Below are 17,938 nucleotides of genomic sequence, written 5' to 3'. Positions count from 1 at the left end.
AAACTCTCAGACCAAAATGTACTGGGGCTCATTTAACAGATCTTTTCTTACATGCAGGACACTAGGACATAACAGTGGGCAAGATAAACTCAATCTTTGCCCTTGGGGAATTTAAAATTGTCTCTTGGGATAAAGATGGGGCATCAGGGGAAGAAAAGGCATAGAAATATGTAAAAAGACAAGTACAGGCCAGATAATGGTGGTATATTCACATGGCAGTGAAATGAATTACAGCTATAAAGGTCAATGTAGATGCATCTAAGGGATAATGAGGAGTGAAAAAAAGAAACCACACATAGAAAAACACACGCTCTATGATTCGACTTACTAAAAGCCCCAAGCCATGCAAAATGAAATGATATGTTGTTTAAGGATCCTAAAAAATGAGGCAAAATTATACAGAAAAGCAGGGTAAGGAGGAACACCAAAGCCAGGCTCATGGTTACTGGGAGGTCAGCAGGGACACAGGGAGGGCTTGGGAGGGGCACACAGGGCATTTCAAAAGTCACGACCATATTCCTTCTCTAGAACTGGGTGGTATATGCACAAATGTGCATAGTGTCAGAATCTTTTATACTTGATGTATTTTATTGGTCCTTTGATGTGTACTTGATATTTAATTGAACTGAATTTTACAAGTAGAGTCACTGTGATGGGCACTAGGATTCAGTAAAAAAGACAGCAGAGGGGCGCCTGGGTGGCTCAGTCAGTTGGGCCTCCAACTGTGGCTCAGGTCATGATCCCATGGCTCGTGAGTTCAAGCCCCGTGTTGGGCTCTGTGCTGACAGCTCAGAGCCTGGAGCCTGCTTTGGATTCTGTGTCTCCCTCTCTCTCTGTCCCTCCCTGCTTGAGCTCTGTCTCTCTTTCTCTCAAAAACAAATAAACATGAAAAAAAAAAAAAAAAAAGAAAGACAGCAGAGAATGCTTTGGGAGGGGAGGGGCCAGCAGAGAGGAGGCACAGCTAACTCAGACACGGATCTCTGGAGAGAATCCCTAGAGAAAATGGCACGTGTCACTTGAGGACTTCAAAAGCAAATTTCACCCTGAGAAAAAGTCAGGAAAGAGTGTTCTAGCCAAGAATAGTCTGTACAAGAGTCCAGAGATGCAACAGATTACACCGTTTTCAAGGAATTGAAACCAGCAAGGAACATGCAGCGTAGGGAACTCAGGCTGGCAAGGATCCCCTGGGGCCACACTAGTAAGCCTTGCAAGCCGCAGTGAAAAATGTGTACTGTATTCCAAAAGCAACTTGAGCCTTTGAAAGATTTAAGCCAGGGAGTACAGAGATGTGATCAGAGTTGTCTTTTATAAAGACGGTTCTTGCCATGGCAACATGTTTACTCTGCTATCCAAAGTCCCCTCTGCTTTCTGCCGGGCTGAGAACAATGACAGTTCCTGTTATGTGTGGAGCAATGATGTATATACTCCTACTACTTAAACCGATGAACAAAACCAAGAAGGTGTCAGGCCAAAATTACCAGGTACTTCATTAATACAGCAGATGCTTATTGATTAGAGACTGTTATAAGCAGAAATATAAAATTTTGTGTAAGTGAATTTTTTGTACATTGAATTAAATATTAGTGCACTGGAATAAATAAATATTAGCGCACCAGCTAACAATGGTAAAGACACTCCATGGTGGATCTTTGCAAAGCAGATGTTCCTTCTCTAAAATAAAGAATCTCCTACAATATACCAAATTTACAATAATAGATTTTAATCTATCAGCATTCTATCTTTAAACAAGCATTCTATCTAAAAATGCTTAAATTTACCTAAAAATACTTTTAAAGTATAGACAGGTGAAGGCTGCGAATGCTATAAATATCTTTAAATCGTAGCAGTAGGAAAATCAGTTAAAAACCACACTTCTCTAGTGGCAAGAATAAACATGGATATACATAATGTTACAAAGAAGGGACGTCTGGGTGGCTCAGTTGGCTGACCATCTGACTCTTGATTCCAGCTCAGGTCATGATCCCAGGGTCATGGGATTGAGCTCTCCACGCTTAGCTGAAAATTCTCTCTCTCTCCTTCTTCCACTCTCCCCAGCTTGGGCTCTTTCTCTTTCTCAAATTAAAAAAACAAACCCAGCACTGTCTTCTCTTCTGGTTTCATCATCACGCCTCCTAGTTCAAACTTGTACCTTAATTACTAAATAATGACCACGTTTTTTGCCTCCTGTTACTTCTATTTTGAAAAATGTCAACAGAATCTTTTATGGATTAAATTCTTATGACAAGTTAGGCCAGAACTCCAAAGATATTCTCCAAAGAATAGAGTGAGTTTAAGAGTCCTTAAAACTCTGATCCAGTAACTCTGTTTCAGAGGATGTATCTAAAAGAATTGAAAGCAGGGTCTTAGACAAATACTCAAGACAGTCATGTTTATAGTGGACAGCCATGTTTATCGCAGCATTATTCACCATGGCCAGAAGGCAGAAGAAATCCAAGTGCCCATCAACAGATAAGTGGATAAACAAAATGTGGTAGAGACATATAATGAAACATTATTCAGCCTTAACAAGGAAGGAGATTCTGACACAGGCTACAACACAGATGAGCCTTGGACACTGTGCCAGGTGAAATAAGCCAGGCACAAAGGACACATGCTGGATGATTTCACTTACATGAGGTCCCTAGAGTAGTCAAACTCCTGGAGACAGGAAGCAGAAGGGTGGTTTCCAGGGAGGAGGGGGCAGGGGAGTTAGTGTTGAATGGGTACAGAGTATCATTTTTGCAAGATGGAAAAAGTTCTGAGAGGGATGGTGGTGATGGCTGCACAACAGTGTGAATGTACTTAATGTCACTGAGCTGTACACTTAAAAATGGTTTAACTGATCAATTTTACGTTATGCATGTTTTTTCACAATAAAACAAAAGAATTCCAAAACACGGATGCCTCAATGGATGCCACACAAGTGCTGAGTTTATTACAGACTAGACTTGCCCCTCATTGTTGGACTCAATCGTCTGGGTTCCCTTAAAAACTTCTTTGGGGAAGTCCCTTAAGGTCACAGCAAGTGCTTGGCCTGGGGTCAGAGTATCCCCGACCACCTAGCTATGGTATCCCACACAAGCACCTGTTACTGGCCCATATGGAAAACAAAAAACCCTGTCCTCAGAGTCAAACATTCCTCAGAGAACACTTTGTTGCCAGGACGGAGAGATGCATTAGAGGTGGGATGCTGTGAGGGCAAATTTGGTCACCCAAGTTTTTTCAGTTCATCTTCTCTAGAGAACATCCACTGAATACTCCATTAGGCTGCCAAAATACTGTGACAAGTGACCCCGCTCTGAGTTCAAGCAGCATGCTGCCAAATTAAACGCATCGCGCCCTAACTGATGCAGCGAGAAAATTCCCCATTAAACATCAGTCCCTGCTGGACTTGGAGAAGACATGCCAATAAGCTTTAACAAATATCTTTCCTACATCTTTACATACTTGGCAAGACGGATTTTTAAGTGACCCCGCTCAACATTAGCTAGAAACATGCCCCGGGTGCCACCAAGGCTCAGAAAGCACAGTTAGGAGTTTAGAAAGGGACCGGAGGGGAGGGGAGAGAGGAAAGCAAGCAGGGCTGCTGTGGGGAGGTGGCCATACAGATATTGCAGGAGGCAGACAAGCCTCCCAGCTGAAAAGAGAGAAGGAAAAAGAAATACTCACTTGTTCCACAGAAACCATACACAAAGCCAACATCTATGAGCCCTGGAAGTGGGCACTTGTAACTCATTTCTTCCTATCCCTCCTCAAACACTTGGCTTGTTTGCAAAATCGAAGGAGGGGCTCAAAACAAAGCAGCCACAGGGGCTGGAAGTTCTTCCAAGAGCCTTGTTCTTAGTGCCACAGAGGTGACTGGCACCGCTGGGCAACTCCCACCCCGCAGGCTGGGGGCTCTGAGGGCCCTTGTTCCTCAGCAGTCATGCCAAGCATTGCTGGAGATAGCCCCGGAGCACAGAGCGGGCTTCGAGGACCAACCTGTGGTTTCACAGATGAGGAAAGGGGGTCTGTAGGATCCAGCAATCCCGCTTCTGGGTGAATGTCCAGAAGAACTGAAAGTAGTGTTTGTACGGCCGTGTTCACTGCAGCATTCCTGACAATAGCCAGAGGGTGGAGGTAACCCAAGGGCCCGTTAGCAGATGAAGGGGCAAACAAAATGTATATACATATACTGGACTATTACCCAGGCATGAAAAGGCGCCTCTATCACAGGCTCCAACGTGGACGAACCCACTTCTATGAGGTCCTTAGAGCAGTCAGATTCACAGAGGCAGAAAACAGAAGGGTGGGTGCCAGGGGCTGGGCAGGGAGAGGGGAATGGGGAGTTGGTGTTCAATGGGGACAGAGTTTCAGTCAGAAATGGACGGTGGTGATACTGCACAACAATACTATCCACGGAGCTACAAGCTTAGATGTGGTTAAGATAGTCAATCTTATGTGGTCTTCTATTTTACCACAATTGAAATGTTCTTTGAAGCAAAGAATTGGAGTGTGCTTATAGAAGTAAGCTAGTGAATTCTGAGAGAAGAGTCGAGGAAGGGCTCTCTGAGGAAGGAAGTTGGGTGGAGGGCAGGACAAATGTCTAGGCAGAGATCTCTGGCAGCTTTTGTTTCTGCTGCCCTCTGACCACTCCATGTCTTTCACCTTTGCAGGCTCTTCACCTTATGGCAATCCTCTCCTACTCCAACCTCATGAAGGTCTAGACTGATCAGGGTGAAGGAGCTAATATACATGTATTCGGCCCGCACAAGGGAAAAGGCTGTTGTTCCTGATTTGTGAAAGCATCATAATGAACACATGCAAACCAGGCATGAGGGGAAAGCACATTTCAAGTTGTGGCCAGATGCTGGAAACCAACCAGCATTATGCAGTTGTTACTGAAGAAGTGCTTTGTTGGAACCAGTTTCAAATATTTGCCTTTTTTGCTAACTCTGCAAAGTTGATGTCACTTGTCCTCAAAAGAGAATACTCAGCCAGTCCAAGGGTGAGTTAATAGATGAAAGTGACATCATAATTTTGTGTTTCAAGAAAGGTCCAGTGTTGGATAAAATGCACAGACCTCTCCTGGCATGCCATCACCAGGCTGGGTGCTGCCATCTGTCTCTTAGCTCCTTTGGAACAGCTACCAGCTGTAAGCGACAGTCAGGCATAAGGGAATGGTGCTCTCTTCACAACCTCTTGGCCTGAACTAAATCTTATATCTGATGACACTGAAGAAGAAAAGGTTTGGAAGAAAAATGAACAATTGCCTGGAAAATTTACATACACTCAGCCATCTCAAGTAACTGGCTTCAAATCACAGAACACACTCATCACAATTCTAAAGATCCCCTCCATGAGAATGGAGAGAGATCTAGGCACATCCTGTGTCCTTCTGCCTGCCTCACTGCCTCTTTCCTCCATGCGAATGCCTAGTCAAGTCCCCATTCAAACCTATGCAGGCCCAGAATTCTATTCATGGTTGCAATGAGCTTAGCCCCCAGGCTCTCCATGAGGGAGAGCCTTAGAGCCCAGAGTAAACTAGTCCTTCCAGGCGGACAGAGCTGTGGGTATACTTTATGCCCACCAGCAGGTTTTAATATATGCTAAGGAATGATCTGGGCTGAGACGCTTCCCCTGCAGCCACCTTGGCTCCATTTCATGATCAATCTGTGTCACATATGGAAGGTTGGGTGAAAACGGGGGAGCTGGCATGTACCCCATATTGGACTGCTATGTGTCACTGGACCCTGAGGGAGGACACAGAATATATGAAATTCTGCTTTCTTTATTTTCAAAACATTGGTTTCAGGTCGTATGGGCTGAAATAAAATGCTGGCTGTCAGTCACACCATTGGCTGGACAGAGTTAGAGCCAAGGACTCTAACGCTGAAGCTGGAGTCCTGCCGAAAAGCCTCACACACCAGTATGAGCGAACCAGAAGACTTACTGTTGACGTTGGTTCCACTTTTTAAATGAATCTGGTGAACTGCATGGACAGAACAATACCCTGATTCTTTATAACAATGGAAAGTTTCCCAAACTTACCAGAAACCCCTGATGGTATTTCCCCTCATCTTTTAGTGATGCACTGATCATTCCTCAGAAGTTTTTATTGGGCTATTGGGAAGGCACTGTGTGTCACACGGAGGATGCAAGACAGGTTCTGTCCCCTCTCTCATGGAGCTATGATGAAGATAATAGCAATGACCCTGGGGGAAATCAACTAATTATGGTAAATAAAAGGAAGATGGTGACCCTAGGTCATCATTCATTCTTGAACAGCCCTTAACTTTATGCTCATTACAACATTATTGGCACATAAATGTCCTCAACAAGTCGCCAAGAGCTTATCTGACTGCTACCAGTTCATTAATCAATAGTTGTGGGACATGGTTGAGGCCAGCTTTAAACCCAACCAACTTTTTTGGTGTCCTGTCCAAATCGATCCAGTGCATGAGGATGTCACGGGAAGTCTCAGCACATTATCTCTACTATTTATAACCTCCTATGTGACAACATCAGTTGTCCTTTATCCTCATCTTTACTATGTGGGAATTGAACTAAGAACTCCAGCCCTTCCAGCTTTACTAATTTACAGTCATACACCTACATCTACTCGGAACTACTGCTGCATAGATTTTCATCATGTTCCATGAGTTCATTCATTCCTCCAACTCATATTTAGATGCTCTTTCTGTGCCAGATGCAGAAGACATAGTGGAGAAGAAGAATGATAAGGTCCTGCTTTTGTGCAGTTTACTCTAGAGTGGGGGAGTGGTATGCATGGGAATGCAAATAAATAAATCTATTTTCAGGGAGTGGTAGATGCTTAAAACAAGGCAGATGATTTTAAGGAAATTTTGAGTGCCGATTGGATAGGTGGTCTGAGAAAGCTCTGCAGATGTCACAGGAGCAGAATCATAGTGACAAGACATGGCTGGGCCCACAGATGTCAGGGATGGAACGTTTCTGGCAAGGGGAAAGGCTGGTACAAATGATCTAGGAAACAAGTGAGAGCTTGGCATGTAAAGAAACAAAAGAAGGTCAATTTGGCTGGAATGCGTGGGAGATCAACAGGGGTCAGACCCCATAGAACCTCACGGCCATGGTGAGCAGCTTACGTTGCACAATAAAAGCCTCTGGAGGGTGTGGCAAAGACCGTAGTCATCCCAGACACCATTCTCCCCTTCTTCCTGCAGGCATATGTCTATACAAAACAGGACAGTATTTCCCAGCCACCTTGCAACTGGGGTGGGCAGGTTACTAAGCTGTGGCCAGTGGGGTGTACAAAGTGGTAACTACAAGTTCTGGAAAGTGACCTTACTGGGAAGAAGGGCTCCCTCCTCTTCTTTTCCATTCCTCTGCTGGCTAGCACATGGACATGACAGCCAGACTGGCACACAGGAAGGGTCTGGGACCCCAGTGTCACGAGACTCTCCTTGTCAGCCCTGGACTATACTGATGGCAGAAACAAACTTCTACTTTGTTTAAATCCCTGTTGTTTTGGTTTTCAGTGTTTCACAGTGAAGCTGTTGCTAACTAACACAGAGCGTTTGAAGTAGGCGAGCATAAGGTCTGATTCACGTTGCAGAAATATCACCCTCGTCGTAGGGGAAGAATTAGTTGTAGAGGTTTGGGCAGGAAGCAGGAAGATCCGTCAGGAAGTTATGATTATCCAGGCAAGAAATGAAAGGCTTTGCCTCAGGGGCTGCGGTGGAGGTGGACAGAAATCCAGGGACTCAGTATACACTCTGGAGAAGGGCTGAGGCTGGTCAAGAGAGAGGGAAGAAGGGGTGGCTCAAATATCTTTTCCTGAACAAGTGCACAGGTGGTGTTTCTCCTTACTGAGACTGGAAAGATGAGGGAGGAGGAGGTTTGAGGCTGCGGGAGGAGGAGGAGGGTACTACGGTGGCCAGACGGAATTTAAATGCCTATGGGACTACCAAGTGGAATATCCACTAGGCAAGTGGATATAGGAGTGTAGAACCTGGTAGGGAGGCCAAAGTTTATGATATAAACCATATGGAGATGATTAAATGTCACATTTCCATCAGATCTACCAATATAGTGGCCACTAGCCACTTGAAGCTACTTAAGTTTGATTAATTAAAATAAACAGAAAGGGCACCTGGGTGGCTCACTAGGTTCCGCGTCCACCCTCAGCTCATGGTTTGTGGGTTCGAACCCTGCATCGGGCTCTGTGCTGACCGCTCAGAACCTGGAGCCTGCTTCAGATTCTGTGTCTCCCTCTCTCTCTGACCCTCCCCCTGCTCTCTCTCTTTCTTTCTCTCTCTCAAAAATAAACATTAGAAAACTTGAAAAATAAATACAATAAAATGAACAGAAATTACAGATTCAGTTCCTCAGTGGCACCACCCGCATGTCCAGTGTGACCAGCGGTTAGAGCACTGGCCAGTGCAGAGAGAGGACATTCCCACTGTTACAGCAAGTCCTCTTAGAAAGCTGTGCTCCAAAACTCTTTAGAAATAGTTTATTATGATTGCTTTGCCTTGTCTCATAGGATCACATGTGAGAGAGAATGGGAGAGAAAATAAAAGCATACGTTCCCCATTTGGTTTTCTTTTTTCCTTTACAACTTCAGAGGGTAATTGTCCAAAGAGTTTCATTTGTTCTTCCATTTCAAATTGCCTTGTCGTCCCCTTTAAAAAAGGGCAGATGGAAGCAAAAGTGATCTTTCAGTGTGCTGGAGGCGGCAGAGGCTGTCCCCTGCATGTCCCCTTCCCTCCCCACTCCACACAAACACCGAAGCAGCAGTGACGGAATGGAAAGGCCAACTGTGCAAACATTCGCTTCCAGCGTCACAAGACAGAAAGGAAACAGGCCAAAAAGGAGAGTTTGGAAAAACAGCAAAAGAGCAATTACCCCCTGAAGAGAACATGAAATAAGACCGTACAGTGACCCCACAAAGGAAATGGAAAATAAGATCCAACCATGGACAGGTCAGAGAACACCACTGTGTTCTTGGGTAAAACAGGATTTGGGCACTGTGATATCCCAGGACTTCATCCGGGGACTCACTGGGTGGTGCCTTCTGTAATTCAATTAAACCCTTTTAAAGAACAAGATTCATGTATCCTAGAGGAACTCGATACTCCCTGACAATTCCAAGCTCACATGAAAGTTCTAACAATAATTCTTGTATGTGGTTCGTAGGCTCTTTATGCGTGAGACTCAAGAGTCCACCAGAAGCCTGAGGAAGCTGCCCGATGATTCCAAAGAAGATCATCTTGTCAGTGACAGCACTGTCAAGAAAAGGAATGGTTTTGGTAAATTTCGTTTGTGGGAAATACAGATTTGGAAGACTAGTTCTCCATTTAACTTTTCCCAGGGATGCCATATACATCAAAGGGGGGAATTTAGGGGTCAAACTTGTCAAACTGCTCAAATGAGTATTGCTTCCTGGTGGCCCATGGGACAAGGGAAAGATCCCGAGAGTTATCTCCCCGCAAAAGTAAACAAAAGCTGATGACGGCTCTCCACTGCCCACAGAGAAAGCCCAAACATCTTGTCCCCATGGCCTGACCCCTTTGGGAAAACCTTCCCAGTCCCTCCTCTGTTCCATCTTTGCACGGCCGCCACCTGTAGAGAGGTCATACATGGGCTGGCCAGGCTTCTTAGTGACAGGGGCTGAGGTAGGTCTTGGGATGCTGGAGAACAACGCCAAGAGTCAGAGTGGAAGCTGAACCATGACAGGGACAATGGAACAGGGAGCAGGTCTGAGCTGAGCCGCAGCACAGTAACAAAGTGGGAATTGAGGGCAGAAGGAAAGAGGACAGGGAGAATGGGTCACCTCGGTAGGGTCACATTCTAGAACACGGACTTCTGAAGTGGGGCGGGAAGACTGCTGGCCATCTGTGGATGCGTTCTTGGAGGTCTACAAGAATTTTTAAATTTTATATTCTCGTGTCAATGAAAATCTTAGTCGTAACCTGGCTCATCTAGATGAGGAGTTTGTAACTCAGTGTGGACCTAAGATTTCCAAGCTCACGTCTGCATCTGGATGTATACTCACAAAGACCAAATGTCATCATGACAGGCTACACAAATGCAGGCTTCCCAGGAGTCCACACACAGTAGCAGGAGAATGGAGTGGCCACATGTGTACCATGGCATAGGCACACAGGTCTCGGTGGAGCCTGGCATCAGGCAGAGGGTACCCATCACAAAGCACAAGAGTACTAGGCAACAGGTGGTAATGATGGTTTCTAGTCTCGATTCCAGTCATAAGTGGATTAAACACCAGTTTAATCAGTATTTGAATAATGCCATGAATCTACCTTTACCTTCAAGAGAAGTAGACGGGTTGGTAGAGCCCTCAGGAGGCACCCTGTTAGAATGAATGACACGGGTGCACTCATGAGCAGGGATGGGACAGGAGGAGGTTGGAGTGTTCCGTGACAGCAAAGCCTTAGAATGGTTCGCAATGGTTTAGACAGCAAAATATGTGAAAAGGCATCATGAACACTGGAATTTTTCAAGTCCAAATGCCAAAGTAGATTAAATATGAAATTGCACCTGAAGCTCTGCCTTTCTGCGATTTAACCCAACAGGGGTGAGCGGGGATTCCCCTTCAAGAAAAGACCATCATCTATCACATTAAAGTATCGCAATTAATTTGGATAGTATCAGTTTTCCAATTGGATGTTGTCAATATTTTGATCTTATAGTTATTTAGAAATTATAAGAACTAATCTACTCCTTATAAGGTATTTGTACACACTTAAATAATCTTATAACAACATGTTTTAAGACAAAGAAAAAGAGGGCTGTTTGAAACAACACTGGAGCCATGCAGACCTGGCTTTCAGTTCTGGCTCTCTACCTCTGGTAAGGGACCTTGGGCAAGTTACCCTCACCCACATGTCAAGTTTCCATTTGTTAAACGGGTTAAATAACAGTGCCCATAGAATGATGGGGTGGATTAAATTAAATATTTGTATTACACTCAGCATAGCAGCAATGTACGTTGTAAAAACCCAATAAGTATTAGCTCTTACTTAAAGGCCCTACTAGTGAGGTAGGTAGGCAGGCAGGTACAGGGACTAGATGTCTCAGTTTACTTATCTCTAAAACATGCCCATTATTAGGATCTACTAGGTTAGTATGAAATTTGAAACGTTGTGTGCATGTGGGTGTGTGTGTATAAATTAATAATTTAGCATAGTATCTGAACTTAGAAAATTGTTACCCAAACAACTATCATCATGACCTCTTCAGTTTCTCCTTTTTACTCCTCAACATCAAAATACTACTCAGTTGTGAAATACCATGCTACCTACATGCCATGCACATGCTGGACTGTGTGAAAAGGGAGGTCACAGCACAAGGCTTCCCTTAGATATTCTGTCGAACCCTTGCACATCAGAGTTGCCTGTGCCTCTTTCTAAAAGGAAAGAAGGGACATTATCTACTTATCCATCCATCCATCCATCCATCCATCCATCCATCCATCCATCCATCCACCCATCCAAGCAAGGGAGTGATATAATGAGATACCAGACAAAATCATGCTTCAAGCACTGAGACCCGCTAAAGAGTGAGCAAATGACTGGGGATGAAGGGCCAGGCAGCCTCCCAGCATGACCTCCTACACAGTAAGGAAGGGCAGTCACACGCCCTCCCATCCACACACACAAAAGAAGCTAATAACATTTACAAACATGGTCCTTTGTTTTTGTTTTTAAAGTTGATTTATTTATTTTGAGAGAGAGATCACAAGCAGGGGAGGGTCAGAGAGAAGGAGAGACAGAATCCTAAGCAGGCTCCGCACTGTCAGCGCAGAGCCCCGACACAGGGCTTGAACTCCAAAACCGCAAGATCATGACCTGAGCCTGAGCCGAGATCAAGAGTCGGATGTTTAACCAACTGTGACACCCAGACACCCCAACATAGTAAATCATTTTTATCCCTACACGCTACTCCATCTCAGGAGCCCCTGGTCGCCTCTGCAATTAGAGCCCACGGCCAGATAGACAGGGCCGTGCCAGCTTGACAAATTACATAGATGTCACGGAAGAAACAGAAATTCCAAGTCACAGCAGAACTAGCAATAGCTCTTTCTTATGTAAAACTGCTGTGACTGGGGGCTGGGCTAGAACTAAATGGCCCTAATTCCTCCCCTGCCCCCACTCTGACAGGGGTTTGGAGAGAGTTCTGAGCCCTTTCCCAGAACTGGCACAAAGCAGATATCAAGCCTTGATGCTTTCAAAAGGCACAGGTTGGAAGGGACACAGGCACCTTTCAGTTTTCAAAGAAGTGTGGTCAGAACCAACTCTGGTTGGACACAAAGTACCCTTTTCTACAAGAATCGTCAAAGGCCCCACAGAAGGAGGAAGGAGGGGAAAATAGTAGCCCTCAATCGGAGACCCATAGTTTTCCAGGCTCTGTGTTGCATGCAGGAGGCTCAGGGAGAACTCGAAACCTGGGTCTCTGAGCTGTCCTACTCAGTCACCTGAGAATGCTGCCCGGGGAGGCCCTGCGGTCTCATTCTGGGGCATCTGGCCCAGCTGTTATGCTGCTGGGCTCCTCAGACTCCCTGAGATTGGTTTCCATCAGGGTAGAGTCACAGCCTTAAAGATGCCCAGAGGCCCCGGGGGGTCCAACTTCACAGAGAATCACCACATCCAGAGACCCGGCCGGCAAGAGCGGTACACGGGGTGAAGGGAGGGCCTGCCCGCCATAGAGTTTAGTGGGTTCCAGGTAGAAGAACCGAGTGGGTCCCCACAACCTAGGAGAGAGCCTAACAGGACGTCCCAGCTCAGCCTCTGACACATGGTCCCTAAAGGCCTGGATGCTGGGTTGGGGGGCCTTGTTCCTGCAGAGGGAACACTTCTCCAGAGGGGGCAGCAAAACCAACAAATAAAACCAGGTGCTGTCCATCATGTCATCCCACATAGTGGCCAAGTCTTCTGGATTCTTGGACCAGCAACTGGAAAGTGGCTCCTGAACAGCTTTTCCTCCTGAAGAGTCATTTGGGAAGAACAACAGAAAACGAACCTTGTGCCATTTCAAAGTAAAACTTCTCTTCACACCCCACTCACACCTGTCCTGGGAGCAGACATTTTCACACAAATCATGTCAAAAATAGGAGTTGCCATCTTCCTGATACGGAGGAGGGCAAATGACACAAAGTAAATATATTTTCAAAAGGCACAGGTTGGAAGGGACACAAGTACCTTCAGTTTCCAAAGACAAGGAGGATGCTTGTGCAGGGGACACATCAGTTAATCCTAAGCAGACCCCCAGAATCTCACTTGGACCTTAAAGTGTATGTGCTTGGGGGTTTGGAAATATCATGGCAGAACATGGCAGACAACAGGACCACAATAGGCCAATAGCTGCATGAAGGGACCGCAAGCAAGTTTTCTGAGTTACCATTTAAAACAGGGGCGCCTGGGTGGCTCAGTCAGTTAAGTGTCTGACTTCAGCTCAGGTCATGATCTTGCAGTTTATGAGTTCGAGTCCTATGCTGACAGCTCAGAGCCTGGAGCCTGCTTCAGATTCTGTGTCTCCCTCTCTCTCTGTCCCTCCACTACTCACATTCTGTCTGTCTCTCTCTCCCAAAAATACATAAACATTAAAAAAAAAAGATAAATAAAAGTATAGAGAATAAAAGGGGCACCTGGGTGGCTCAGTTGATTAGGGGTCTGACTCTTGTCTTCGGCTCAGGTCATGATCTCATGGTTCATGAGTTTGAGCCCTGTGTTGGGCTCTGCACTGACAGTGTGGAGCCTGCTTGGGATTCTCTCTCTCCCTCTCTGCCCCTCCCCAACTCATGCTGTCTCTCTCAAAATAAATAAACTTAATAATAATAATAATACCCCGAAAACCACATCTCTAATTCAACTGTAGTTCTAAATGCCCCATTTCGAGCCATGAAAATGTACTGTTTCAGGTGACTTCAAGGAAAAACAGTCATTCCAGATTTGCCTTCCAGTTCAATTTTCTCTCTCAATTATAATGAACATTTGCCATTGTTAAAAATGTATTTCCTTGCACAGCAATATGGGGTATAATTAAGCCACTGAATTGTACACTTAGTGGTTGAAATGGTAAATTTTATGCTATATATATTTAATCACAATAAAAAAAAAAACCCGTTATTTCCTTTCTCAAAATACTTGACGTTAAGGACAAGGCAGTGTTGCTCTGGGGAGGAGAGGAAGTAAAACCTATGTTTGAAATGATTTAGATTACATTAATCACTAAATTGAATTATGGTAGCTTTTGCTCTAGTTAACTCTGACCTACTGGGCAATCATGGCTACATCCAATGGACATTTCTCAATCCCGGTCTTGCATCATTTGACACTTGGCCCCTTCCCTGACTCCCTGCTTATTAGCCTATTCAGACTTTCCGCTGACTATGCAGGCTATCCCTTCCCATCTCCCTCAACTAGTTCTTCTACCTCCATCCATTTATTCCTCATGTTCCATAGAGTCTGGGTGATCTCAGTTATCCATAACCCTTAACTGCTACCTTTATGCTGAGGACACACAGACCTTACTTCTGAACTTCTAAATAGCCAATCACCTGCTAAGCAACCCCCTCAGATATCCCTAAGGCACCATCGAGTCACCCTATCTGAGACTGAAACTGTCATCTTCCCCTACCAAACCTGCCAGAGGAAAGGAGTGGACAGTAGCTTCTAAATCCTAAAGGATTTGGGATCAGGATGCCTAGGCTGCATCCCTTGTCTCATCACTTCGGGGGAAATCCATCCAATTGTCCAAGCTGGCCACCTGGTCCCCCCTCTCCATTCTCCCAGTTCTTCAATCAGCTAGGCTGTGGATTCCACCTTCTTAAAATCTCTTTCCTTGTGGCCATGGCTTTCTTCAGGCTCTTCTTCTGCACCTGGATCCTGCACCAGCTCCCAGCTTTTAGCATGACCTTCTTCCTTAGTCTGCTCTCCACTGCCACAGCCTAAGTGATTCCCCCAAAGCACATAAAGGTTTGCCTTTCTTGCTTGAGACCCTTCAGTAGCCTGACACTGTTCCAGGGTCATGGAGGATGGGACTTTGTGCACTGTCCCAGCCTCCTTCCCAGGCTGTGCCATTCGTGATTCAGACTCTGGGTTCCAATCAGTCCCAAATCACCCACAGTCCCCAGAATTACTAGTCTCCTTGACCTCTGAGCACCCACTGCAAATAACAAGCACCTATTCTCCCTGACCCCGACCTCATGATTCAGAGGTCGCTTCCTGACACTCTCACTTCAACCAGGGCCTGTCCCTCATCTTTACTCATTAACTTCTGACGGTCCTGGACGGCAGGAAGGTGCGTCTGCCTTTGTGTGCTCAGCACTTGACAGTGCCTGGTAAGTGACCAAGTCATTCCCCAGGCACCTAGTAAGCCCTCACATGTTTGCCAAGTAAGTGAGTGAAGAAGAAAGCAGTCTTGTGTTTCCATGAGGGTCACCAAAGACCAAAAGGTAAACTATCAAAAGGAGGGTTTATCTGGCAAGACACAGTAACACAATGCAAGGTCCAAGCACATCTGGTTTCATGCCCCTCCAACACTGAAGTTGAGCTTAGAACTCAAGAGCCATAGAAGGAATGGTGGAGACCTGTGGTTTTCCATTTGGTTTTGTTATTGGTTTATTTTTTTACAGCAATATTAAATGTTGTCATATAGAATCCATTGTTTTTGTTTGTTTTTTGTTGTTTTCTGTCCATCTCCTCCACACATGGTTCCAGGAAGGGATCGCACAGTTCCACAAGACACAGTTTGAAAGCCTGTGCCCTGACTTAATAGACAGGGGAGACAGAAGCTTACAAATAAAGCAATTTGTCACTGACACAGAGTCAGTCCATGGCAGAGCTCACACCACAGCTCAGATCTCCTGATTTCTAGATCTTTCTACTTCCCCTGTTAGTGTGGTGAACTGTTTTGTTTCAACTGAAGCACCACTAAAATTCCAGTGTGGGAAAAACCTCGTCCTTAAGGATGCATACAGCTTTCAGCATCCAATACTCTGATTTCAAAATGCTGGATATCTAAATATCTGCTGTTTATCCCCATGATTTTGAGACAGGACCATCTTCAGCAAATTTAAAACACCCAAAGAAAGAGGTGCTTCTAAGCCTACTTATACTTTTAGATAATATATACACGCTGTCTTGGCCTGACTTCTGGACAGAAGAACACTGGGTGTGTGGGACTCAATGACACCACCCAGCCACTTACCCTTCCTCTGGGTAAGAGCCCCTCATCCCATCCTAATGTGCAAGTGAGGCAATAAATCCTTACCTGCTCTTCAGACATACAGACATTGCATTTTTTTCAGAGAAAAGTCTCAATATAAATTCAAGTTTGGGCTAACATGTAAGTAGGGATAGAGATGTTTAATAATTTTTATCTAAAGTGAGAAAAATCAGTCCTCAGTGGCATTTTCTGGTTCTCTGTTGGACAACTCATCCCCAGCATGTGGGGCCAGTGAGAAGCATGGCCCTAACTGGCTGCCACACTGTCTCCCTCCTGGGGACTAGAGCTCACAGACCAGGAGCTTCTGTACTGACTCAATATTTCCTGGTTACCCCCAAGAAGCGATGGTTCCTCAGAGCTGTAACAGAGGCAGGTAGAGAGGGAGAGGATATATATATATATTTATATGTATTTGCTTATAGATTAACTCCCTTACTCTTCACAGTCTGCCTGCATGCTTAGTAAAGTTTCCAGTGAAGAAAAAGACTGGTGGGGAAGCCCCAGTCTGTTCTGATTTCCCAGCTACTCCAGTCTGAATCTGGATAAACCCAAAATTCTTCCCAGGCTTTAAAAAAAAAAAAAAAAAAAAAAAAAAAAAAAAGCATTTGTCAAAGGCTTTTGGTAAACTCTGATTCATTTCCTTGGTGGAAAAAAGCCCTGTCAGTAGAGCTGGTCCCGCCAGAAGATTGGGGTTCTGGCTCTGTCTTGCTGCTCTGGGGAGGGCCCAGAATCTGAAGATGGGGAGGGGTGAGAGGGGAAAGAGGAAGGCTGTGGTGGACAACCACAAATTCATGTGAAACTTCCCCTTTGCCCAAACGCACTGCCAATATTTGCTCCGCAGAAGAAGAGAACCACAAGCCAGAAGAGGTCATTTGTACTGGACAGTGGCAATCACCGTTCTTTCTATTTATTCCACAGTTCAGCAACTCACTACCTGAAGAGTTTTGGCTCAGTCAATAATAATAATAATAATAATAATAATAATAATAATAATAATTCTTCTTCTTCTTCTTCTTCTTCTTCTTCTTCTTCTTCTTCTTCTTCTTCTTCTTTTGTTAATGTACAGTATGACTTTGGTGTTAACAACCCATCTGACTGAAATATGTTCCAAGGAATAATAGTTAAGAAAGACAGCATGTTACAGAAATATATGCAATTGTGAGGAAGAGTCACCCAACACCAGCACATTAGGAATTACTTGACCACTTCAGTGTGAAGTTAAAACCATCCGTGCCATGTGAGACAGAGAACATCACACCTTGAGCAAACTCAAGTCTTTTCTGAGTCTATCTACCAATTAGACCTGGCTTCTAATTTTGCAAAATACTCAGTACCTTAGGCACCTGTGACACTTCTGGTTACTGCCTGATTATGTGTAAAAATCACCCAGTTATTGAGGCTGATTGGGTCTAGGGAGGGTTGTTCTACTGAGAACATTTGCTTTGAGAGAAAATTGCTTTGAGAGCAATTTTCAAGAAAAGTGTTCACTGTTGTTAGGTCCAAAAACAAAACAAAGGAGGTGACATTCATTTGCCCATATTAACTAAAATATGGTCTCTGCCAGCAAAAAGTAGTGTTCATTATTTCAAATTGGGGGCAGGGGAGGTTGGCAGTGATGGGGAGGGGGAAGACAGAGATCAAATGAAGAGAGAGACTAGAAAAAGTATTTATATTTAAAAAAATTGTCTCCCATAAGACTTATTACATCAACATCAAATTAACTTAAAAA

General features: G+C 44.8%; 1 protein-coding gene across 3 annotated transcripts in view; it reads right to left on the bottom strand.

Annotated features, from left to right (window-relative positions):
- Positions 1-17,938, bottom strand: part of SLC22A23 (solute carrier family 22 member 23) — a 184,851-nt gene that overhangs the window by 115,637 nt on the left and 51,276 nt on the right. The window contains exon 4 of one of the 3 annotated variants that reach the window (XM_058733158.1): positions 17,078-17,304. The exons of the other annotated variants lie outside the window; for them this stretch is intronic. Coding sequence (XP_058589141.1) covers positions 17,159-17,304 — 146 coding nt within the window. The 3' untranslated portion in view covers positions 17,078-17,158. Of the gene's footprint in view, positions 1-17,077; positions 17,305-17,938 lie in introns of those variants that run through there. 3 annotated transcript variants of the gene reach the window in all.

The sequence above is a fragment of the Neofelis nebulosa genome, chromosome 6 (assembly GCF_028018385.1).
Source record: "Neofelis nebulosa isolate mNeoNeb1 chromosome 6, mNeoNeb1.pri, whole genome shotgun sequence".
Taxonomy (NCBI): domain Eukaryota; kingdom Metazoa; phylum Chordata; class Mammalia; order Carnivora; family Felidae; genus Neofelis; species Neofelis nebulosa.
The sequence above is the reverse complement of the archived record's forward strand: the minus strand, read 5'-3'. Positions and strand labels throughout refer to the sequence as shown.